Below are 23,984 nucleotides of genomic sequence, written 5' to 3' on the forward strand. Positions count from 1 at the left end.
GAATGTCACCTCTCTTACAGGGAAGGAGCCCGAGCTGGTGCACGAGGTCGAAAAGTTCCGACTAGACATAGTTGGGCTTGCCTCCACACACAGCCTGGGTTCCGGTACCAGCCCTCTCGAAAGGGGTTGGACTCTCTTCCACTCTGGAGTTGCCCACGGTGAGAGGCGTAGAGCCGGTGTCTGCATACTTATTGGCCCCCGGTTCGCCGCCTATACGTTGGGATTCACCCCGGTAGACGAAAGGGTTGCTTCCCTCCGCCTTCGGGTGGGGGGGACGGGTTCTGACTGTTGTCTGTGCATATGCACCAAACAGCAATTCAGTGTACCCATCCTTTCTGGAGACCTTAGGGGGTGTGCTGGAGAGCGCTCCCCCTGGGGACTCCATTGTTCTGCTGGACGATTTCAATGCTCATGTGGGCAATGACAGTGAGACCTGGAGGGGCGTGATTGGGAGGAATGGCCCCCCGATCAGAACAGGAGTGGTGTTTTGTTATTGGACTTTTGTGCTCGACACGGATTGCTATAACAAACACTTTATTCAAACATAAGGGTATCCATATGTGCACGTGGCACCAGGACACCCTTGGTCGCAGTTTGATGATCGACTTTATAGTTGTATCATCGGATTTGCGGCCTCAGGTTTTGGACACTCGAGTGAAGAAAGCGGAGCTGTCAACTGATCACCACCTGGTGGTGAGTTAGGCTTCATTGGTGGGGAAAGATGCCAGTCTGACCTGGAAGACCCAAACGTGTTGTGAGGGTTTGTTGGGAACGTTTGGCGGAATCCCCTGTCAGGAAGGACTTTCAACCCCCACCTCCGGCAGAGCTTTACACATGTCCCAGGGGAGGTGGGGGACATTGAGTCCGAATGGACCATGTTCCCCACCTCCCTTGCTGAGGCGGCAAATCAGAGTTGTGGCCGTAAGGTGGTTGGTGCCTGTCGTGGCGGCAACCCCCGTACTCGCTGGTGGACACCAGTAGTAAGGGATGCCGTAAAGCTGAAGAAGGAGTCCTACCGGGCCTATATAGCCTGTGGGACCCCGGAGACAGCTGACAGGTATCGATTAGCCAAGCGGAATGCAGCCTCGGTGGTCGCCGAGGCAAAAACACGGGCATGGGAAGAGTTTGGTGAGACCATGGAAGCCGACTTCCGGGCCGCTTCGAGGAAATTCTTGTTCCACCAACCGGCGTCTCAGGAGGGGAAAGCAGTCCACCACTAACTGTACAGTGAGGATGGGGCGTCGACTCGAGACGTCGTGAACCGGTGGGCAGAGTACTTCGAAGACCTCTTCAACTCCACCAACACGCCTTCCTTGGAGGAAGCAGTGTCTGGGGACTCCGAGGTGGGCTCTCCGATCTCTGTGGCTGAAGTCACAGAGGTGGTTAAAAAGCTCCGCAGTGGCAAGGCCCCAGGGGTGGATGAGATCCGACCGGAGTTCCGAAAGGCTCTGGATGTTGTGGGGCTGTCCTGGCTGACACGCCTCTGCAACATTGCGTGGTCATCGGGGAGAGTGCCTCTGGATTGGCAGACTGGGGTGGTGGTCCCCCTTTTTAAGAAGGGGGACCAGAGGGTGTGTTCCAACTACAGAAGGATCACACTCCTCAGCCTCTCTGGAAAGGTCTATTCAGGGGTTCTAGAGAGGTGGGTCCGTTCTGTGGAGGGTGCTTCGCAAGTATGGGGTACAGGAACGCCTGATACGGGCCGTTCGGTCCCCATACGACCGATGTCAGAGTCTGGTTCGCATTGCTGGCAATAAGTCTGAATCGTTTGCAGTGAGGGTTGGGCTCTGCCAAGGCTGCCCTTTGTCACCGATTCTGTTCATAAACTTTATGGACAGAATTTCTAGGCGCAGCCGAAGCGTTGAAGGTTTCCGTTTTGGTGGTCTTAGTATAGCATCTCTGCTTTTTGCAGATGATGTGGTACTGTTGGGGCCTTCAAGTGGAGCTCTCCAACTCTCTGTTGAGCGTTGCGCAGCCGAATATGAAGCGGTTGGGATGAGAATCAGCACCTCCAAATCTGAGACAATGGTTCTCAGTCTGAAAAGGGTGGAGTGCCCTCTCCGGGTCGGGGAGGAGATTTAGCCTCAAGTGGAGGAGTTTAAGTATCTGGGTGTCTTGTTCACGAATGAGGGTGTAAGGGACCGAGGTCGACAGGCGGATCGGTGCGGCGTCTGCTGTGATGCGGACTTTGTACCGATCTGTCGTGGTGAAGAAGGAGCTGAGCCAAAAAGCAAAGCTCTCAATCTACCGGTCGATCTACGTCCCAACCCTCATCTATGGTCACGAGCTATGAGTTGTGTCCGAAAGAACGAGATCCCGGATGCACGCGGCTGAAATGAGCTTCCTCCGTAGGGTGTCCGGGCTCTCCCTTAGAGATAAGGTGAGAAGCTTGGTCATCCGTGAGGGTCTCAAAGTCGAGCCGCTCCTCCTCCACATCAAAAGGAGCCAGATGAGGTGGCTCGGGCATCTGATCAGGATTCCCCCATGACGCCTCCCTGGTGAGGTGTTCCGAGCATGCCCCACTGGCAGGAGACCCCGAGGATGACCCAGAACACGCTGGAGAGACTATGTCTCCCAGCTGGCATGGGAACGCCTCGGGATCCACCAGGACGAGCTAGAAGAAGTGGCTGGGGAGAGGGAAGTCTGGGCTTCCCTACTGAAGCTGCTGCCCCCGCGACCCGACCCCGGATAAGCGGCAGAAGATGGATGGATGGATATTTCTGAGCAGTTTTTTAAAGGATTTTTCCATTCATGAATCATAGTCCAGTGGTTAGCGCCTCGACCTGAGAAACAGGCTCTGGCCTCCCTGTGTGGAGTTTGCATGTTTTCCCGGTCCTGGGTGAATTGTAGTGTGTATACTGTATATATAGAGTAGTGGAAAAAGTATTTCTTTTTTTCAATGTTTATCATTTTTACACAGCCCTGAAAAGTATTTGCCATCTACTTTATGGTACCGCAGGTGTTCAATTTTACATTTTCACAAATAACCCAATTTAATGTAACATGCTGTTTCTCAGTGATGATTTTTTAACCTATTTGGCCCTAATTACCCCACAACCCAGCAAATCTACCTCTGAAAGGCTCAGAACATAAACAATGAAAAAAAAATCCTGAATGTGTTTTTGGGGGGATAGAAATCCAAATGACATCCTTCTGTATGACCTTAAATGGGCCGTTAATGGCAAAATATTATACAAGAGTGCATTAAAAGAACGCTGGTGCGAATGGCTGCCACTGCTCACCCACACACAAAAAAATCCTGTGACTGTAAAGTGTCCTTGAGAGTTTTGAAAGGCACTTAGAAATTAAATGTATTTGTAAGATAACAAATTCTGTCTGTTTTGTTATTGTTGCCATGGCTGGTGCAGTCAGTTCATTGAACAATTCTTCTTCAAACTGCCCGCCAAAAGTCTATTTTTATCCCATCCAGACTGAACCTGCATGGCTATTTTGTACGTCCGACATCACAAAGCACATAAAATGACTTTTTTGCAAGACTGATTGATTGAGACAGGATCCATTTCATTCTGAACTGTTCCAAAAACACCATTTGAATTTAACTTTAATGTCACTCGATGCGACGCAACAATCCAATGTGCCAGAGCAGCAAGCACTAATCCAAGTCCATACTGGTCAAGAATGGAGAACGTGGACAGAGGAGGAAATGCATTGAGTTATCTTTGTCTGTCAGGAGATACAAGCATACCGCAAAGGCATGTTTTGTAAAAAAAAAATATTTTGAAAGTATTTTGTGTATTGCTGCTGATATACATGACATCAAACACTACATACTGGACGATGTCTCTTTTTGTATGTCTTTGCTACAGCAACCTGCGAAATAGGTCAATAATTTGCCCCAGTCTGAAGAGAGCCAAATGCCATTTGGACATTAAAAACAGTGTATAAACTCAGCCCTAAAATTGGAGAAAATTCGAAGAGTGATCTGATCTGATATGTCTGCAGTAAGAACATCACCTCCATATAGGGACAAATTAGATATAGGGACCATTTAGAAGCTACATCCTCTTTTAATTGCTTGGATTGTCTGTAAAATATTTAAATTTGTTTGGCTGTTTGGTTTGACTATTTTAAATATGCACACACAAATAGGAAACAAGTACTGTATTTGTGTATTTCCCAATATATGTATTTGCATTGTTAGAAATAGACCCACTTGTGTTTAGTCGCCAAACAAATATGGATATTTGAACATCTCACCTTTTCTCCCACCAGCCCCATGCACTCTTCAGCCTAATGAGCTTGCAGTTGGCTCAGGGCAATGTGACAGGAGCTCTGGCCTTGTTTCGCCACACGCTGATGACAGCGGTTTTGTCCTCCACTTCCTTCTCATCCTTTGCTGCCTGTGAGCAGTGTCGCACCAGTATGCCTCTTCTGCGGTGCCTGCAGTTTTATCCGTTTCTTTACAACCTTTCAAACCATCAGGCCTGCTCACGTGAGTAACTTTGATGCGCTTCCAAGTCTCACTGTCATTGCATTGTGTGCTTTGAAATCTCAAAAGTCTATAACACTTAGCTGCTGTTTGAAACATAAGCACAAACCTCAATCAGAAGGAAGCTACCCATTTGTTAATTGAGATGAATTATCCTCAACGTGCAAACTGAGCATAAAGGCTAACAAGACTTTATGGTATGCAGTTGGATCTTCTCGACCACCAAGTCCGCTGTTTTTAGCTCCTCAGCAAGCGATGTTCTAGACCAGTGGTGGGCAAACCTTTTGACTCGCGGGCCGCATTGGGTTCTAAAATTTGACAGAGGTGCCGGGCCAGGAGCATTTGGAGTGTTTGGGCCGGAAATACTCTGAACAAGTTATGTCCATAATTTATAAAATCACTTCAAATGACTTCGACTGAGCGTATTTTACAAAGATTCCACAGCATAGAGCTATAGTTTACGTTTTAAGACTTGCGCTGAATATTCATGAAGTCTTGTTTTCGAGCTGATGACGATCCCCATGTGACGTCACGTTTGGACCGCCCCTGAACGAGAAAGCGACATAAAATGCATTTTGGGTACTTTGTTTGGTCTGAAAACTTCGTGTTGATCCGTGTTGATGGCGAAATTAGAAGGAAAACACAAATAACGCCATGGTGAATCGTTGTGTGTTGCACCAAGACAACTATTTGATATTCGCTGACACAAATTCCCAGCTGACAAATCAGCCCATTTGCAACGGAGCTTGGGCGCAATCTTCTGCATTTTCTGGGTGCTACATTGCTGTCCTTGACGGCTCGAATTGATATGGGAGGACTCCTTGAATCAATTGCAAACATTTATGCTTTCCTCTTCAGAACTATTTGAATCATATTCATAATTGGATGAGTAACAAGAAAACATCTTCTCCGAATCTGAAGCCATTGTTTTGATTCTCGAGCAAGGTAAGACGTCTTGGCGTGACGTCACGAACAGGGGGGTGGGACCTTCTGAAACTGACCATTTCCGGATTCATTTTGAAGTCATTTTTATTGGTGTTTTTCATTTAACTAAAAATATCAGCCTGCCTGATTTGGGTATTTTAGATGCTATAAAACGTTTTTCTGATGTCAGTGGGAAACAAAAACAAAAAATGGTGCTGGTAGTCCTTTAAATGTAGTATGTACGAACCTCATAGCACAGTAAGAACACTACAACCCAATGTATTAACTGTCTTTCAAATGTGAAAAATATCCCTGATCAGTTAATAAATTTGTCTCAAGGAATATGGCGTTTACATACTATTTCGCAGATACTTGGAGGAGGAAATGGAAATAGATTAAAATAACATGCACTGTGATTTATCAAGATTGCGTCTGTTTTTAATAAGTTTCCATCAAAGGGGCAAAGTTAAAGAAATCAACATTTATTGAAAAATGGAATCACTTTCAACATTCAAAACATATTATTACACAACGAAATATTCAAGCTCAATAATACCTACTTGTGTTAAATTCCGCCAAATCATAGATGGTTTGTCCTGACCGCGCGCTCAACAAACTCCTCACTGACGCCCTCGCCTTCACGCGCAAACAGTACACGTGTACCGTCGCCAAGCACACAGACATAGACTACCTGCAGTTGAAATTTGCATACTCGGCACGGCAGCCAATCAGAAGCCTGCTTCTTTCTTCCGGACTTTCGCAAGCGTTATAAAGTCGTGCAATTGCATGTCATTTTCCAAAATAGATGCACAGAACCTCAGCCCAGAAGAACGATTCAAAAGAAGCTAACAACATATGTGACGCTACAAAACGTAAATTTACATTGAACCGTGACTGTAAAGTGTACGTGAGACTTATGAAAGGGGCTTAGTGGCTCGTAGGAAGCAATGCAAACGTTGCATTGTGCACCGCAATGACAATCGACTACTGTAGCAAAATCTACAGCCATGCACATTTACCGTAAATTAAGCAAGGTAGCATTTGTAATAGGTGCATTCTTGATTTAAAAAAAAACTTTATACTTTGTGACAATGTTTTTTAATGTGATTAGTTGTCTCATTGTGCTTCAAGTTGTGAAAAAGCAAGGCAACTTTTCAGTTATCTGCCCTGTTGTTCGCTAACTTTTTGTCATGAGTTTTAGACACAATTTGTACTATAATTTGGGCAAGTTCGGCGGGCCGGATTAAAAAGTGCCCTGTTGTTCGCTAACTTTTTGTCATGAGTTTTAGACACAATTTGTACTATAATTTGGGCAAGTTCGGCGGGCCGGATTAAAAAGCCTAATGTGGCCCGCGGGCCGTAGTTTGCCCATGTCTGTTCTAGACCTTCTTAGGCTAGCCTTTGGACGGCAACTCTGGAGGAAACGTGACCCACTCTATACCTTAGGCCAATTTGAACCATTTTTCCATTCCTCCCAAAGGAAAAAAATGATACTGGTCCAAATGTTAACAAAGCTATTGTATTGTTGACCTAGAATGAGACACTGCCGTGAATAATATTTAGTATTGTCTCATTGTTGGAAGAAAAAAAAGCAACCTCAACACAGGAGGTCATTATTTAACCATTTGGACATATGATATCTGTTACTCTTTCACCCAGCTATTTATCAGGCAGGTTTCTTGTCTTATCTTATCTGAGAACACACCAGTGCTGTTCCTTGAAGCTGTAGAGGTGGCAGTGAGTACAGCACTGAGTGTAAAAGTAGGAGTTCACACTTCTGATATGAGCACAGACAACACACGTACATCTTGAACCATGATAGTGAGACTGAAGTGAAAAATGCTTTGAGGTAGAGAAATGTTTCCACTCAATTATTTAAACCTGCTGCAAATAGCTAAGGCCAAAAAATTGTACTCTCTGTAGCCAAATATTCTTCTCATAAGGCAATACGTCTCTGTAAGGTCTCAGTCGTACAGGAGTGGTCCATCGATGAGAAGGTTTCTTCAGCCGTCATCTGTACAAATTTGAAGGTTTCGGACGTTTCGCCTCCTATCCAAGAGGCTTCGTCAGCGAACTAAAGTCTGACTGGTCGTATCGTCCCTGTTTAAATATCCTTAATGTCCAGACATGGCGGCGCCGGACACAGCTATGATAGGTCCCTACTCTCAGGTTGGGGGGAGCAGAGGACCACTCCCTGTGGCCCCACTGATTGTTCCTACATTCCTGATTAACGACTGGCCCATTTCCCCCACTCCCACCGGTATCACCTCATCAGCATTACGAATGTTGCCTAACCTGTTTTGCCGAAGCACGCTATTGTATGAACGATCCAAATTGAACCTCACCCCACCAGACCGGTTTAATGAAGGATTTTGTTGTTTTATAAGAATCGCTTCGTTTACCCCCCAAACTACCTCCGTCCAACATAACATTAGAAAAGAGAAAGGTGTTAACTACTCTACAAAAAGACAAAAATAATACTATTTTGCCTGCAGACAAGGGCAGATGCACAGTGCTTCTCAACACATTGGATTATGAAGACAAAATAAATAGGTTAATCAGTGATTCTAACACTTATGAGCAACTAAAAAGGGACCCTTCCAATAGGTACAATAAAGGAAAACGTATAGACAAACAGATGTATTTTAGATTATACCCGGGAGAGGCCACGCCATGTATCTATGGCCTGCCAAAAATACATAAAGAAGGGTTCCCCCTCAGACCCATTGTTTGTAGCATTGACTCCTCTGCATACAATGTAGCCAAATATTTAAAAACTCACTTAGCTCCGTTGGTTGGTAACACAGAATATCACGTAGAGAACACCACAGGGTTTGTAGAGAGGATCAAAGACCTCATATTGGAACCTGAGGAAACTTTGGCATCATACGATGTGACTTCTCTCTTTACATCTGTCCCAACCCCAGCAGCAGTCTCAGTGGTGAGGACGAGACTGCTGGCGGACGTTTCTCTGCATGAAAGAACCAAACTTAAAGCGGATCACATCTGCAAATTATTGGAAATCTGCCTTAATACTATGTATTTTCAATTTTGGGAAACATTTTATAAAGAAATTCATGGTTGTGCTATGGGCTCACCAGTTTCACCCATAGTGGCTAATCTGTACATGGAAGAGATGGAGAAACAGGCCCTCACATCCTTCCCGGGGACAAAACCTAGACACTGGTTTAGATATGTGGACGATACTTTTGTCATAATTAAAAAACAAGAAATTCAATCCTTCACAGATCACCTCAACTCTGTAGACATCAACATTAAATTTACTCGTGAGGACATTAAAGAGAACCAACTAGCCTTCTTGGATTGTAAAGTAATTATAAAAGAGGACAGAGCGCTAAAAACCGAAGTCTTTAGGAAGGCTACGCACACTGACCAATACTTACTTTTTGACTCTAACCACCCGTTACAACACACATTAGGAGTTATCAGAACCCTCCAGCATAGGGCTAAACTAATACCTACTAGCATTGAAGGTCGAGAAAAGGAGTCAAAACATATCAGGCGAGCACTCACTAACTGTGGGTACCCTCAGTGGTCATTCAACAAATGTCAGAAAGAAAGAATAGGGAATGAAACCAATAATTCTCAAGATACAAAAAGGAGAGGAGTAGCAGTACCTTACATTGCAGGAGTTTCTGAAAAATTACAAAGAGTCCTTTGGCAACACAAAATTCCTACTTATTTCAAACCGATAAACACGTTAAGGCAAAAATTAGTGAATCCAAAAGATAGGCTACCAAATGAAAAACAAAGTAATGTAGTTTATTCCATACATTGTAAGAATGAAAATTGTAAAGAGCAGTACATTGGGGAGACTCAACAAATTCTCAAAAAAAGACTTTATCAACATCGCAGGGATAATAAAAGTGGGCCTCAATCTGCAGTACATTTGCACCTAAAAGCTAGCAACCACTTATTTGACGACAATGAGGTTAAAATCTTAGCGAAAGAACATAGATGGTTTGAAAGGGGGGTAAAAGAAGCGATTCTTATAAAACAACAAAATCCTTCGTTAAACCGGTCTGGTGGGGTGAGGTTCAATTTGGATCGTTCATACAATAACCTGCTTAGGCAAAACAGGTTCGGCAACATTCGTAATGCTGATGAGGTAATACCGGTGGGAGTGGGGGAAATGGGCCAGTCGTTAATCAGGAATGTATGAACAATCTGTGGGGCCACAGGGAGTGGTCCTCTGCTCCTCCCAACCTGAGAGTAGGGACCTATCATAGCTGTGTCCGGCGCCGCCATGTCTGGACATTAGGGATATTTAAACAGGGCCGGTACGACCAGTCAGACTTTAGTTCGCTGACGAAGCCTCTTGGATAGGAGGCGAAACGTCCGAAACCTTCAAATTTGTACAGATGACGGCTGAAGAAACCTTCTCATCTCATAAGGCACATGCTTTATATGGTAAACACATGGCAGACTTAAAATAGAAATACAGTATTCATAAATCGACGTGTTGTATATTCACACCATGACATTTGTATATGACTTGACCATTCCTGTCATGTTTGACAATTTCATCAGTTTTCTTCAACTAATGTTTGATGTTGTTCATATTTTACAACTGTATTTGTTTTATATACATTTTGAACAGATCATTTAATCGTTTATTGAAACCGTAAACAAATAATCATACAATTATATCTTTTCATATTTGGAATTCTTTGTCTAATGCCTGTACCTGAATGTGTGTTGATACAGAGGGTTCTGCTTGTGGTGCTAAAGATGAACTTGCCATCCAGTTGGAGTGGGGCGGTGGCGAAGAAAACCAGGATACATCTTCCATTTCAGCCACTGAGGACTCTTTGCTTTTTGAAAGTAAGAACATGATCAAAAGACAATGAGTGTGGAAATCGAGAATATTTTGTCCAGCACGCAATGGAATACCATAAAATCTTAATAACCAAACATAAAACCATACAGTATTCATTATAAGGTAACATTATTTATGTATTTCATGCTAAACGTTTTGCTTGCAACATTTTTACACAGCTTCTGTAATTATAAATGATGCATGGATTTGTTCACAATGTCCAACTGTATTCAGAATGTCTGTGACATACTTTTGTCAAAAGACCATAATTAATGGTGTAACACTGTACACCCCCTTTTTACTGCCTCCCAGAACTCACCCTGTTTGGATGTTGTGCCCCTGTTACATTAAATAAACAATTTTTCTTCACTTCAGTGCATATCACTTGCAAACAAGTTTCCGAAAAACGCAGCTGACTAAATTGCTTAATTAATTTCACACTTTGCGGGTGGATGGGCACTCCAGAGGTTAAAATATTTCCACACAAGCAATTAAAAGGTAAATGTTTACTATTCATTTTAGCTACAATGTGTAGTTGTCATTGTTGTCACTGTAACTGCAATTAACACTACAATATAACTCATCTGCAACAAAACCTACATGTTTGAAAATAATCATACATTTCATTTATAAGAGCCTTTCAAAACTCTTTAAAAACACTTTACATCCATCCATTTTCTGTACCGCTTCTTCCTCACTAGGGTCGCGGGGGGTGCTGGAGCCTATCCCAGCTGTCTTCGGGCACGAGGCAGGGGACACCCTGAATTGGTTGCCAGCCAATCGCAGGGCACACAGACACAAACAACAGTCACTCTCCCACTCACACCTAAGGACAATTTGTAGTGTTCAATCTGCCTGCCATGCATGTTTTTGGAATGTGGGAGGAAACCGGAGGACCCGGAGAAAACCCACGCAGGGAGGCCGGAGTGAGACGCGAACCGGCGACCTCTGCACTGTGAAGCTGATGTGCTAACCACTCGACTACCGGGCCGCCTCGGACACTTTACAGTCACAGGATATTTTTTTCTGCGGGTGAGCCCCTGGTGTGAAATAAAATGTCATGCATGACAGCCAATTCCTGTTTTCTGCTTCCCCTACAATCAAAATCGCCCTGTTGCGTAATACGCAATCCATTTCTCCATCCTTGCCTCACAATGACATTCACAACAACGAAAACGAGCCAATTACAAAAGTCTAATCAACCACACAAAGAGTAACAAGCTGGCTATATGAAGTGTCTAATAACTATGCTCATACTTTCGCGCTATTGGATTAAAAACGAAAACGACACATTTTCCTTTTTTGTTTTTTTACGTCAGAAAGAAAATTTGTTATGGTGAAAAGTCCCTGGTTTTGAAGAAAATTCTGCCTGCAAGCACTTTTGCTGTACTACGCCCCATTGTATATTGTGCAGTCTGTTTCTGCTGGATCAAAGCAATGTCTACAATTCCAACAGAGCATGGCCTTTAAATGCTATTTGGTATGATTGGAATGTTTGTTTCTCTACGTTTGTAACACAGAGGTCATCCTGGACATAAATGGGTCTGACGATGCTGCAGGAAAACGGCAGCCTGCTCACTCTTCTGCAGGGCCGACCCCCTCGCTTGCAGATGGAGGGGTCGAAGGTGAGGAGGAGTGGCAGCTGAAAGAAGAACTAATGGGAGCTTTCGAGGGGGCTTTAGATGTCGGTGGCAAAAGAGGTGACTTGCAGGGAATCCGGGTGCTCAAGAATGACGGTGTGATTGGGCCCCGTGCTGGTGGAGGCCCATGCTTTGGAAACTGTGAGGATGACGAAGGTTCAGAATGGGTAATGCCACATCCTCCAACTGTAGAAAATTTGCCGTTTTGAGTAAGTGTTGTTGATATTGATGTTGCTTTATCAGATCACCTTTCAAGTAAAGAGAGTGAGAAAGGCCAAGGTGGATGGGACTGAGAATCTGGCCAACTCTGATGGTAGCCAAGGTGGGGAGCTGGAATCTATTCTGGAGATCAGCGGACCGACGATTCCATCTGCAGGTCCTCCAGGTACTACAAAATTACACCAGGGTGAATGAAGGACAATTATTGAAAAGCCGCACACTCTCAATCCATTAAATATTCTCTACATCTTGGCCTTTTTCTTGGGCCTTTGCAGGCCACTGGAGGGACTATGCAAGTCTTGGATGGCCGGGGCCAGAGGAGTGTCAGCGCACACGAAGGGTTGACCTTACCACTGCAGCAAGCACCTGGCTAGCTGTGTCGGCCAAGAACATCGAGTAAGCTTTTATTCTGTGCGATTTTTTTCTCGATGCTGAATTTCCATGTTATTCAACAATGGAGGCGAGTGGAGGGGTTAATTTTAGCAAAAACTATTCCAGATGTCATTTGCCCATGAAAGCATTTATTATTGCATTTGCGTTACATTTTTAGTATACAACTTATTTTAGAATAACTTAGGTGACATGAATAATAAAACAAACCTATAAAAATGGTGCCAATGACCAAGTAATCTTGTGGCGCCGCCTACATGAGTTCATTGCGTGCAGTTCTTAACCTGAGACTGTCATATGTCGATATCAGTGTAAACCAATGACTATCTACTGTATATGTTGATGGTTATGACAGCGATTCACCATTTTATCCAACACTTGCTTCCTCCAGCATCACAGAGCACATCGATTTTGCTACCCCACTTCAAGAGCCAGCTGTTGAGCCATTGTGCAATGCAAACCTCGCTGCCACTATGCACACCCTCGACCACCTGGCAGGCATGGCTAATCGAGCCTTCATCCACTACACAGGAGAGAGCCAACTCAGTGAGGTACACCAAAGAATAGGTCAAACACACACACACACACACACACACACACACACACGGAGAATCATCTCAAGACAGAAAAATTGAGCTATTTTAACATGATTTTGCGCTCCCTGATGCCAGGTCCTGCAAAATCTTGGGAGAGAGGAATTATCCCCGCAGTCTTTTGAACAGGTGGGCACTCGAATTGCGAAAGTATTAGAGAAGGTAAGTTGGAAACTAAATCTTAAAGCAATTCATTTGCAATGTTCACTTGGGTTTGTCAATGTTTTGTGACCAATTGTTCTGAAATGTTTGGATGTTTAAAATATATTTGTTTTATTAATCATTTTGTAATTATGTTTAGCTGTCATCTGATTTCTGTATTGATATTGAGATACTTTTTGCAGGTACAGTGATACCTCGGTTTACGAACGCTTCAGCGAATGAACTTTTCGCCTTCCGAACATTAAATTCGCAAGAATATAATCTTGGCATACAAACTAGTTCTCGGGAAACACACGGTACGCCCAGAATGGCTGGCGGACTAGTTTTCGGCAAAGAACACCAAACCACACGGTCGAACAGCGCCACAGTGGCTGGCGGGCTAGTTTTCCACACCCACTTTCTTTCAGTGCACTCAGTGCACACGTGGTTTGTTATCGAGTGGAGTACTTTTGCTATTATGGGACCGAAAAAGACCACACCACAGGTTAGTGTTAAGCCGAAGAGGACACAAAATAAATTTACGGTCGTGCAGAAGGAGATCATCGAGAAACACGAACGAGGTGTCTGTTTTTGTGACTTAGCGTCCCAGTACCAGTATGCTAAGTCGACCATTGCTACGTGTGGCTATGGGTGTTTCTGTGTTGTCTAAGCAACTGTGTCAGGCAATAGCAGAGGTTGAAAAACTTCTGTTGATTTAGATCAGGGGTGCTCACACTTTTTCTGCATATGAGATACTTACAAAAAGTACCTAGTCAAAATGATCTACCCACGACAAAAATGCAAAACATAATTATTTTCAAATGTTTTAAGGATTCTTTGTATGTACAATGTATGTTGATGTACCTTGCATAACTGAATAAGCCAATATTGCACAACACACATAATAACTACATATACATTACATAATGAATAACTATTAACATTTTTTGTAATTACCTGAGTTTACTTTGATGACTTGCACTGAATTGAATCAGCCAGGGATGCATGGTCCGGACAGTAGCTGCTGACAGCCAGCCTCAAGCACATTTCCAAATGTTCATCATTCATGGTGGAACGGTATTTGGATTTAATAATCTTCATGTAGGAAAAGGCTGACTCACATAAACAAGTGGAGCCGAATAATGCAGTCAAGGAGGTAGCACATTTCCTTTAGCTGGGGTACTTTTCCTGTGTGAGTAAGTTACAGAACTGTCCAAGTCTCTGAACAAGGAGTCAGCTGCTTCAACGAATGCTTCTTTTACCATCTCTCCGTCTTGGAAGGACTTATTGTTTTTAACGATGGCGTGACTCACCCGGTAAGATGCTTCGGTGGCGACTTTCGCTTTTGAAGTATGTTGAGTGAAAATGACTGCTGTCCGGACAACTGGGATTTTAGTTCGTCCACCGTTCTCTTTCTCAGCTGGCTTTTCGGCATGAAGTCAATGTCGTATTTTCCATGAACAGTCCGAAACATTTTCCCATTCCGTATGAAAGTAATATGTTTTGCCCCCTTACTTGGTCCCGCTTTATCAATCATTTTGATCACCATATGTTTTAGCAAGGGCTTAAAATCTGAGGTAATTCGCTGACTAGCTTGTAAATTTTGCTGCGTTTAGCGCCGTTGTTTACGCATGCACGGCGACCTAAAGGTAAAAATTCAGTTGTCATCTGAATGGTTGCCCTGTATGTCAATCAAGTGACGGGACGTTTGATAGGCTGACAAATGACAAATAACAGTGTGTGTGTGTGTGTGTGTGTGTGTGTGTGTGTGTGTGTGTGTGTGTGTGTGTGTGTGTGTGTGCGTGTGTGCGTGTGTGCGCGTGTGCGCGTGTGCGCGTGTGCGCGTGTGCGCGTGCGTGTGTGCGCGTGTGCGCGTGTGTGTGTGTGTGTGTGTGTGTGTGTGTGTGTGTGTGTGTGAAAGAGAGAGAAATGACAATAACAAAAAGCAGCAAGCATGGGACATCTAAGGGTATTGTCGCCGAGAAAGTACGGCAACTTCACTCGACCATCACAAAGGTAAATAAAACGACTTTATTATACTGTACAGTTTATTTCTTTAATTACAACACAATAGCACATTTATTATACATAAACTAAGGTATATTTTGTGTAGTTTTGAAGCTTATTTAGTAGAAAATTATGTTTTATGGGGACCTGGAAGTGGATTATTCTCATTTTTAATGGTTTACTATGGGAAATTAATATTTGGAAGCCCCACTTTTCACCTTACACACACTTTCTGGGAGCCAATTAAGTTCGTAAGCTGTGGTATCACTGTATAGTTAAAATGTGACACAATACAATTACGATCAATATGACCTTTTTAAATCAGATGTTCAACATACAATTTCATGTCTCCTAGAACCAGACATCATGGGTATTATCCAGTATGGCTGCACTCTATTGGAGGGTGAAAGGTCAAGGCAAGAGGGCTATTGACTGCTTACGACAGGCCCTGAATTACGCCCCCTATCACATGAAGGTAGGTCATCACTGTGCCTTAACAACATGCTATTTTTTTAGATGTCCTGATCAAATTACATGATAAGAAATCAGATAAATCACATGATTTTCAGTTAATCCAAACTCGGGTATTATTATTTTCTGAACGCTTAAATATCACAAAGTTACAAAATAGTTCAAGTGTGCAAATATTTTTTTTTTTTTTAATTGCACAGTTTTTTTTTGGGTGCAGCATGTAGAGGTGTCTCCTCCACTGCACTACCTTCAGCCAAATACATAACGTTGGGCCGTCCTCACAGCTTGCTTGGAGAGAAGGCAAGCTAAAATATATATGTGAATAAGTCTGCCTTGCCTGAAATAAAAAAAGCTGCGCTAAATTGCATCGTCAATGAGTGCAGAGCTAAACATGTTTTTGAGAGTAACCTAGCAGAATCTCGGTATCTGATGCCGAAGTCTCTGTGCTGAAAGGGTGCAAAGATTAACTTTAGATCTTTTAACTTGATTCTTGTTAGCTAGTGACAAATGCTCCGAAAATCTTTAGCTGCCAAATCTTTAGCGTTTCCAAAGATGACAGATATGTTGGTAAACGTATTCATTCATTTTGTACGAATTAGTGTGCCGAGTTAGGATGAATGACATCCGTTTTATTGCATTCAATCACTTCCTGTTCCGATATTAAGACAAACCGTGAAACCTGTCAATTTTCTTTTACTGCAAAGTGCTTTGGAATTTGAATCTGAAAGCATACCAGACGTTTCTGAGCCATCATCTAATAATTTGTGAGGTATCAAAAGATGTCAACCCTGATTTAAAAACTGTTCTTAAAACCTGTCATTAGCGAATCTAATGAAGCAGTTCCTAATGTGTTTTTTTTCCTCCCCACTCAACCAGGATGTTCCTCTTATCAGCCTGGCCAACATCTTCCAGAATGCTCGTCTGTGGGAGGATGCTTTGACAGTAGCTCGCATGGCTGTTGAAATTACACCACACTTTGTTGTGAACCACTTCACTCTTGCCAACGTCTACATTGCGATGGTCAATGAATCTTTATTTTTTCCCCACTTGCATCAGTTATGTGGAGGAATCTGAAATGACACATTATTTTTTTGTCTTTCTTGATTACAGGAGGAGTTTGAAAATGCAATGCGGTGGTATGAGTCAACATTGAAACTGCAGCCAGAGTTTGCCCCTGCCAAAGACCGACTGAGAACCATTCAGTGTTACCTGCTTACCAAGCGGGAACGTTGTCATCCTTAATCAAAGAAGTTTTCAGAATAATGCCCAAGGTAGACTAAGAATATACAAACTTAATTGTTAAAACCTAGGGTTAATTTTAGCAAAACCAAAAAAAAACAACAATGGAAAAATATTTCTCTGTTCCCTTTCATTCAGGCCACTACTCCAACACCTGTTTAAATCACTAAACAACATAAAGTGCATCATATTATATTACTTGCAATTATGTCCTCCTAACAGTTAAATGTTTCCAAATATGGATGGGAAGGGCAATCAGACTTATCTGCCTCACTGTTGAAGTAGAGGTTTTAACATCTTAGCAAGAGTTGGCATGAAAAATAAAAGGGAAAACCACCATTCTGTTATACTATGGCATAAATGGTTATAATGAACTTTGTGCATCATGTGGCCAGGAGACAGTGTTGAGCTTTTTTTAATTATTTATTTTAATGGTTTGTTTTAATCGAAATGCTTACATTATATTAAGTACACAAAGTGATTGCTGAGATGGAATGTGGTTCACATCTCAGTGGTCACAGTTTTGGAAAAGATATATACCCTCATTGTTTCCGTTCATGAAATGGATGGTAATGTTTGCACTTTTGTCATCATTCCTATTTATATGGGACCTACAAACTGATTTTTCTCCAAACGGATTTATTGAAAAAGTAGAAAAACTTGAATTATGCCGCATTTGTTTCCCTTTTTTTAATGTATTTTTTTTGGGGGGTTGGGGGGGGTAAACATCAGGCATAAAAGAAAATGGATATATATCCTTCTGGCCATCACAAGTGGAATCTGTATTAAATATACAGTATTAAAGGCCGTGTGTGGACTTCAAGTAATTGTTTTTGGGTCATTTATCATTTATATATTTGGAAAATCTAAAGCATTTAAACACCAAGCAGGCAAAATGATTTCTTGTACCCGTGTAAAACAGCCTCCTTGTGAGCGTGCAACTGACCACATGGTGGCGCTGTCAGACTTTTTTTTAGCAAACTTCACTGACCACGCAGTGAGTGGCACTGTCAGACTTTTTTGCAAACTTCTGTTTTACTTATACGTACATGTATTCACAGCCACGTCGGATTAAGTTATATTTTGAGATATTACCGCTATAATGACAAGTGGCTGCTGCCTGTGGTCTTGGATGAAACAAACTTGGCTTCGTCTTCGCAAGGTCACCTTTCATGTTCATTTATAATGAGCTAATTGTCTCGTATAGCTTGGCCCTCTTCCAGGAAACGATTTTCATTGGATGTGTGCCAATGCTTTGACGTCACTGGAAGCGGCTGAGGATCTACTTTAGTGTCCGAGATGCTTTAAAAATAAACCAAGGTTCTTGTGCGACTTTGAGCACATTTTCAAGGATGGGCCTTGAAAATTGTGGTTCTGATGCAGAAGAACAAGGGTGGAAAGGCAAATACGTATGTTGGCATATTGTTCCTCATTGTAGTGTAATGTTACCATGTTTGAAACAAGAAAATAATCTTTATTGATTCATCCACAAAAAAATATTTATATATATATATATATATATATATATATATATATATATATATATATATATATATATATATATATATGTGTGTGTGTGTGTGTGTGTGTGTGTGTGTGTGTGTGTGTGTGTCAGTATATAGGGTTGCCAACCCCTTGGTTGACATGTTTGTACTGGTCAAATTAAATTTGATTAAATCCTAAATAGTTTACAATTGTGATACATGACATTTGTAAAACAAAATTCAAATGTCAAAACACATTTTATTCATACTTTACATATGTGAAAATTTCAAGGCAAAATGATAAACAGAAATACACATTTTAAAAAAGCAGAAGTATACAGAAAATCACTTCTCACCCCTTCGTACAAACACATACTAATATATATGTGCACGCTGTGTGTGTGTGTGTGTGTGTGTGTGTCTCTCTCTCTCTCTCTCTCTCTCTCTCTCTCTCTCTCTCTCTCTCTCTCTCTCTTTCTCACACACACACACTGATAGTGTAAAGACATATTAAGGCACTGCCACAATATTCAGAGTGCCTCCCCACCCCATCCCCCTCAAGTCCTCTAGGGATCAACTCGATACAGTGGGGCCCTTGGCTTACGCACTTAATTGGTTCCCAAACAGAGTATGTAAGGCGAAAAGTGTGTATCCCAAAAAATAATTTCCCATAGGAAACCATTGAAATGAGAAAAATGCGTTCCCAGGTCTCCATAAAATATAATTTTCAACCAAATAAGCCTTAAAACTACAAACAATATATCTTATTATATGCATAATAAATGTGCTATTGTATTGTAATGAAAGAAATACAGTGCACTGTATAAAAAAAAGTCATTTTATTTACATTTGTGATGGTCGATGGCTTGATGGAATGGGGTGGCAGGTCGGAGAGAATTTCTGTTTGAAAGGAGTCACATTCCATCAGGACTGTAATTAAAGAAATAAACTACTATATAATAAAGTCGTTTTATTTAACTTTGTGATGGTCGTTGATGGCTTGATGGAAGCATTGGTGGATTTAGCATATTGGTATTGGGCTGTTAAATCAGACAAACGCACACCTCGTTCATGTTTCTCAATGATCTCCTTCTTCTCCTCGACTGTAATTGTGTTTTGTGTCTTCTTCGGCTGAACACGAGCCTATGGTAGGGTCTTTTTCGGTCCCATAACAGCAAAAGTATCCGTAAAAAATCCTTGAAGACGATCGACGTGTGCACTCAAGAGAAAGGGTATGTGAAAAGGTAGGCCGGCTGGGGCGCTGTTCGGTCATGTGCATTGGTGTTCTTCCGCCGAAGATTACTCTGCCAGCCATGGTGGAGCGGCGCGCCATGTGTATCCTGTAAAGTAGTGCGTATGCCAAGGTTTAATTTTCATATATTTAACGTTCGTAAACCGAAAAAAATCGTAAGGCAAGGTGTTCGTAAACCGAGGCCCCACTGTAGCATCCCCGTGGGTGGACCGGACATGCCTCAAGAGGATGGAGGCCCATGAGGAGACTAAAGACTAAAAGTCTTGGAAGCAATTTTGAAATGTAGGATTTGATGAAAGTGATCTTCAAGGGGTCGCCACAGCAAATCAGTGTCCTCCATCTTTAGAGGTTTGATCCGTATGTGTGATCAAAGTTTGGAAATCCAGAGTAATCTGAGAAAACCCAAGTAGACACGCACGCAAGTATACTATACGTTCATGCACAATCACTGATCCAAGATGGCGCCGCGGATGGCAGCCTCGGTCACACGCTCCCTAGTATTGTTCCTGGTTTTGTCATTTTCATTTGTTTTTTGCGATCCTACGCGACTCATTTACACGAGGGAAGAGTTACTGAGCATTGGGGAATCCACTCTTGGACTATTTTCACCGACACACCAAAATCTACAAGGTTTTTCGGGGCTGCTCGCGAGCGGCGTAGCAGCTCTGTACGGAGCTTCGAGACGCCGGCGTAGGAGGGGGAAGTAAGCCGGCGTGCTCGTCAAGCTACGGCAGCGTGGATTTCGAACGCCGCTCCCATCGATCCACCTCGCTAATCTACGCTCACTACCAAACAAGATGGACGAACTTCTGCTTCTCACAAAGACCAATAAAACGTTTGCCCGCTCTGCTGCGCTGTGCTTCACTGAGACTTGGCTTAGTGACCGCCACCCGGATTCCGCGCTACACCTACCCGGATTCCGTCTCCTTCGGGCCGACCGTGACACGGAGCAATCGGGGAAATCCAAAGGCGGTGGACTATGCTTCTACATCAACGAAGAATGGTGCACCGATGTCACGATGCTCGACGCACACTGCAGCCCTGGTTTGGAATCGCTGTCTCTCAACTGCAAGCCATTCTACTCGCCACGTGAGTTCGCTTCCTTTATTCTCGTTGCCGTGTACATCGCGCCACAAGCTAATGCTAACGCGTGTATACAAACGCTAGCGGACCATGTAAACCATCTCGAACTAAAATATCCAGAATCACCCCTGATCATTTTGGGCGATTTTAATCAAACACGTTTAAACCGTGAACTTCCCAAATATAAGCAGCATATTGACTGTTTCACCAGAGGAGAAAACACTCTAGATCATTGTTGCACAGCACTCAAAGGCGCATACCGGTCTGTTGCGCATGCAGCATTGGGTCTTTCTGACCACTATCTAATCCACTTAATTCCCACATACAAACAGAAACTCAAATGTGTAAAACCGGTAGTCAAGACAGTTAAAACATGGACAGATGAAGCAAAGTTATCGCGACAAGAATGCTTAGACTGCACTGATTGGAGCGTCTTTGAAACTTCAACGGGCACATTGGATGAATACACAGACACTGAAACATCATACATCAGTTTCTGTGAGGACGTGTGTGTACCAACAAAGTCCTTTCGCTCATTCAACAACAACAAGCCATGGTTCACTCCCAAACTCAGGCAGCTTAGGAAAGAGAAAGAATCCACATTTAAAAGCGGCGATCGAGCAGTTTACAAACTCGCCCGAAACAGGCTGACGAAGGAAATTAACATCGCAAAGAAAAGTTATGCGGAGAGGCTTAACAAACAGTTCTCCGCTAACGACTCTGCATCGGTGTGGAATGGCCTGAAAGCAATAACAAATTATCGTTTACCTTCCCCCCAAGCAGTGTACAACAATGGTATGGCTGATGAGTTAAATACATACTTCTGCCGATTTGAAAAGGACACCCCCATTTCCCCGGTCTGCCCACCATTACCAGAAACTACCGTATCTCCGCCCTCTGCCCTACAGATCCACGAACTGGACATTAGACGGCTCTTCAAGCAGCAGAAGATCAAGAAAGCTGCAGGACCTGACAGAGTGTCCCCCTCCTGCCTGAGAGTCTGCGCTGACCAGCTGGCTCCTGTCTTCACACAAATCTTCAACAGATCCCTGGAGCAGTGTGAAGTCCCATCCCGCTTAAACAGTCTACTATCGTCCCAGTTCCAAAGAAACCAGCACCCTCGGGATTGAACGACTATAGACCTGTCGCTCTGACGTCTGTGGTCATGAAGTCCTTTGAACGCCTCGTGCTGAACCACCTAAAGAACATCACCGGACCTCTGCTAGATCCTCTTCAGTTTGCCTACCGGGCAAACAGGTCTGTGGAGGATGCAGTCAACATCGGACTGCACCACATCCTCGACCACCTTGACAACACAGGAACCTACGCAAGGATCCTGTTTGTGGACTACAGCTCTGCGTTCAATACCATCATCCCAGAACTCCTCATCCCCAAACTTCTCCAGCTTGGTGTGTCCCCCACGATCTGCCAGTGGACCCTCAGCTTCCTGACAGGACGGACACAACAGGTCAGACTGGGAAAAATATCATCCACAACACGAACCATGAGCACTGGAACCCCGCAGGGATGGGTCCTCTCTCCATTGCTCTTCTCTCTCTACACGAACGACTGCACCTCAACGCACCCAGCTGTCAAATTCATAAAGTTCGCAGACGACACCACGGTCATCGGTCTCATCAAAGACGGCGACGAGTCTGCGTACCGACAACAAGTGGAGCAGCTGGAGCTCTGGTGCAGCCGTCACAACCTGGAGCTGAACACGCTCAAGACAGTTGAGATGATCGTCGACTTCAGGAAACATCCATCACCACAGCTACCCCTCACACTATCCAACTGCCTGGTGTCAACCGTTGAGACCTTCAAGTTCCTGGGAATCACAGTGTCCCAGGACATGAAGTGGGAGGTCAACACCAACTCTATCCTGAAAAAGGCCCAACAGAGAATGTACTTCCTGAGGCTGCTAAAGAAGCATGGCCTGCCACAGGAGGTGCTGCAACGTTTCTACACGGCTGTCATCGAATCCATCCTGTGTTCTTCCATTACTGTTTGGTTCGGGGCCGCCACAAAAATGGACAAAATCCGACTTCAACGGACAGTTAGGACGGCGGAAAAAATCATTGGCACCGCCCTACCCACTCTCGAGGACTTGCACACTGCAAGAATCCAAACTAGGGCGCGGAAAATCCTGCTGGACCCTCCTCACCCTGCCCACCACAGCTACTCCCCTCAGGCAGGCGCTACCGATCCATGCGCACCAAATCCAGCAGACATTTAAACAGCTTCAACCCCCAAGCCATTAACTCTTTGAACTCTTTGAACTCTTTCAACAGTAGCCAAAATGGAACTGTATTGTGCCACTTAGCAGTTTTTTTTGACGACGATACTAGTGCAGCATGTTGTACCGGAAACAAATTCCTTGTGTGTTCTACATACTTGGCAATAAAGATGATTCTGATTCTGATTCTGATTCTGATCACTTAGAGTCCAGATTGCGACCCCATAGTCCCCACACCCTACTTAAAGTCTAAAATGTGGATGGGTAATTTATATTCATATCATTAAAAGTTAATTTTAAACACTTAAAGTACAATTATGCTGCTACTTTGAGTAAAATTTAGTGTACAGTTCAAATTTGACTCTGCTTACACATTGACCAAATACAGTCTTTTATAGTACAGTGATACCTCATCTTACGAACAGAGCTTTAGCTCACAATCTTTTCGTTTTACGAGCATTAAATTGGCGAGAATATAATCTTGATCTACAAACTATTTTCGGCGGACGAACCAAACCACACAGCGCCATGGTGGTTGGCGGACTAGTTTTTGGTGGATGAACACCAAACCACACGGTCGAACAGCGCCACGGTGGCTGGCGGACTTGTTTTCCATACCCCCTTTGAGTACATACATGGTTTGTTATCGAGTGGAGTACATTTGCTATTTTGGGGCTGAAAAAGCCCCACCCCAGGCTAGTGTTAAACCTAAGAAGACATTAAAGAAAATTAGGATTGAGCAAAATAAGGAGATCATGGTGGCTAGTGGACTAGTTTTCGTCACCCGTGGTTTGTTATCGAGTGGAGGACTTTTGCAATTATGGGACAGAAAAAGACCCCACCACAGGCTCGTGTTAAGCCGAAGAGGACACAAAAAGTACAGTCGAGCAGAAGAAAAACAGGAACGAGGTGTGCGTTTGTGTGACTTAGCGACCCTGTACCACTATACTATGTCGACCATTGCTACGTGTGGCTAAGGGTTTTTCTGTGTTGTCCAAGCAACGGTCTCAGGCAA

General features: G+C 43.4%; 1 protein-coding gene across 2 annotated transcripts in view; it reads left to right on the top strand.

Moving 5' to 3' along the window:
• ttc17 (tetratricopeptide repeat domain 17) overlaps positions 1 to 17,077 on the top strand; it is a 28,856-nt gene extending 11,779 nt beyond the window's left edge. Inside the window, exons 16-25 of one of the 2 annotated variants that reach the window (XM_088992213.1) lie at positions 4,234 to 4,453; positions 10,103 to 10,219; positions 11,735 to 12,021; positions 12,098 to 12,239; positions 12,349 to 12,469; positions 12,855 to 13,014; positions 13,135 to 13,218; positions 15,560 to 15,679; positions 16,552 to 16,695; positions 16,786 to 17,077. In XM_088992213.1, the coding sequence (XP_088848339.1) occupies positions 4,234 to 4,453; positions 10,103 to 10,219; positions 11,735 to 12,021; positions 12,098 to 12,239; positions 12,349 to 12,469; positions 12,855 to 13,014; positions 13,135 to 13,218; positions 15,560 to 15,679; positions 16,552 to 16,695; positions 16,786 to 16,917 (1,527 nt within the window). In that variant the 3' untranslated portion in view covers positions 16,918 to 17,077. The remainder of the gene's footprint in view (positions 1 to 4,233; positions 4,454 to 10,102; positions 10,220 to 11,734; positions 12,022 to 12,097; positions 12,240 to 12,348; positions 12,470 to 12,854; positions 13,015 to 13,134; positions 13,219 to 15,559; positions 15,680 to 16,551; positions 16,696 to 16,785) is intronic. The other variant, XM_088992215.1, reaches the window with a different exon arrangement.
• The last annotated feature ends 6,907 nt before the right edge of the window (positions 17,078 to 23,984 follow it).

The sequence above is a fragment of the Hippocampus bargibanti genome, linkage group LG03, assembly GCF_051943395.1.
Source record: "Hippocampus bargibanti isolate YZ-2025 linkage group LG03, ASM5194339v1, whole genome shotgun sequence".
In the NCBI taxonomy this organism is placed as follows: domain Eukaryota; kingdom Metazoa; phylum Chordata; class Actinopteri; order Syngnathiformes; family Syngnathidae; genus Hippocampus; species Hippocampus bargibanti.